The sequence below is a fragment of the Callospermophilus lateralis genome, chromosome 7, assembly GCF_048772815.1.
Source record: "Callospermophilus lateralis isolate mCalLat2 chromosome 7, mCalLat2.hap1, whole genome shotgun sequence".
Classification (NCBI taxonomy): domain Eukaryota; kingdom Metazoa; phylum Chordata; class Mammalia; order Rodentia; family Sciuridae; genus Callospermophilus; species Callospermophilus lateralis.
Window position 1 is genome coordinate 126,979,629 of NC_135311.1, and position 1,765 is coordinate 126,981,393.

The following is a 1,765-nucleotide window of genomic DNA, read 5'->3' on the forward strand; positions in this document are numbered from 1 at the left end:
TTTGACAAGCTCATTTGAAACTATGATTCCTAAGTAACTAACTTGATTGCATGACCAAGAACAAATAACTGGCTAAGTGTCTTAAGTTAAATGTTTAGAATGATATCCCCAACTTTTGATGAGAACTTTTGTTGAAAAACTAGTTGGCAAATCTGAAGCTAAGAAGAATTCCAATGCCTGATTTGCAGTCAAGAGAATTCTTTATTAATGCCCTGGCCTTCCTCTCCTCCAATTTTTCTTTTAAGCATACACACACACAAAAGCAAATTATATGCTCTAGGGAAAGAATCAACTTGTATTACACAAATGGAGATTTTAGCTTGGACCCAGTGGTCTTTACATATGGTTTACCGTGCATTAAAAGAATATGCAAACCCTGAAGGTATCCTTGGTAGTCAACTTGAGTCCTGTAAGTGTCCCTTCACACCCATCCAGACCTCGATCTGGAGCTAATTTCCAACAGGAATGCAATATGACTCCAGTAGGAGCGTGAAAAATGGTGAAGTCTGGGCCGGGAGAACCAACTACGATAAAGTGTCTTCCGCGCCTGCAGAGCCTAGGTTAAGAGTCACCTTTTCTCCAGCGGACTCCCAAAGAGTCCAACAAACGGGGGAGGGAGGGAGGGGTAGGAAGGCGGAGGGCGGGAAGTGGAGTGGATTCACCCCGTAACCTGCCTCCACACGCGCCTACTTTTCGTTGCACCCTCAGCCCTCTAAGAGCCTCCGACTCAAACGTTCCGACTACAAATTATCTGCATTCCCCTCCCTAAAGGGCTATCAAATTGGGCGGGAGCTCCCGCGAACTCTGACCTGGCGCCTTCGCGAAGGCTTCGGACCTGGGGGGAGTAGAAGGAAAGAGCCCGCTTCCTCAACAGAAGCCGCTAAACACCCCCCGGTTGCCCTCCTCCTGCAAGACGCTCTTCTGGAGCGTACCCCCAAACCGTACGTTCCGGGCCCTCCCGCCGCCAGTCACCTCGGGCTTCCCGCCGGCCTCCCCCTAGGGACTTCCTCCTCGGGGCTCCGCTAGGCCCCAGGACCCGGCGGCAAGCGCGGGGCTTGGCCCGCAGGCCCCGCCAGGCGGGCGGCGAGGTACCGCTTCGGCCCATTCCCGACGCCATTTTCCGGCCGCCGCCGCCGCGTAAGGGGGACGATCCCGGAGGAGGAGACTGCGCAGGGGCGCACCGGTCTCCGCCGCAGCGCCGAGGGGAGCGTCCGCCGGCACCGAGGATCCTCAGTGTCTCCGAGGCCTCCCTTCGTGGGCTACCCTGTTCCGAGTTTAGACCTCCTCCCGGGTCTTACCGAGAAGCCCCTCCACCTCACCCCAGATCCCCGCGCTTCTACTTACGCGGAAGAATCCCGCGTCCATCTTGCTGCCTCGCTCGGAGATCGCTCCCTATCCCAGGGTGCACCGCGCCGCCGCGACGGAGGGCGGGACCGGCAGAGGGGAGCAGAACGCCGGGACGCAGCGCGTGCCGCTGCACCCGCCTCCTCCAGCCAACACGAAGCCGCGCCTGCTCAGTGCGCCGAGGGCACGCCACGCTTGCGCACGCGCACCAGATGGGGCCCTCTTCTGCCGGGCCAAGGCATCTTAGCAGCCAATGGGAGAGGCGAGCTCGACGACTGTAGCCAATGGGAGAAGGATCGCCGGGCCTCGCGAATCCTTTTGTGGCGCGTGACCCAGCCTTGTTCGCGTAATGGGACTTGACCCATTCTTCGACCCGTAGTGGGGAGGGGAGGCCTCCCGCCCTCAGGGCTCCATGGAGCGT

The 1,765-nt window shown here is 58.2% G+C and overlaps 1 protein-coding gene across 7 annotated transcripts in view; it reads right to left on the minus strand.

Annotated features, from left to right (window-relative positions):
* Srrm1 (serine and arginine repetitive matrix 1) overlaps nucleotides 1-1,477 on the minus strand; it is a 28,981-nt gene extending 27,504 nt beyond the window's left edge. For 2 of the 7 annotated variants that reach the window (XM_076861022.2, XM_076861019.2), the window contains exon 1: nucleotides 1,345-1,477. In XM_076861022.2, coding sequence (XP_076717137.2) covers nucleotides 1,345-1,365 — 21 coding nt within the window. In that variant the 5' untranslated portion in view covers nucleotides 1,366-1,477. Of the gene's footprint in view, nucleotides 1-972; nucleotides 1,093-1,344 lie in introns of those variants that run through there. The other 5 variants (XM_076861020.2, XM_076861018.2, XM_077109964.1 and 2 more) reach the window with 3 other exon arrangements.
* Between the last annotated feature and the right edge of the window lie 288 nt (nucleotides 1,478-1,765).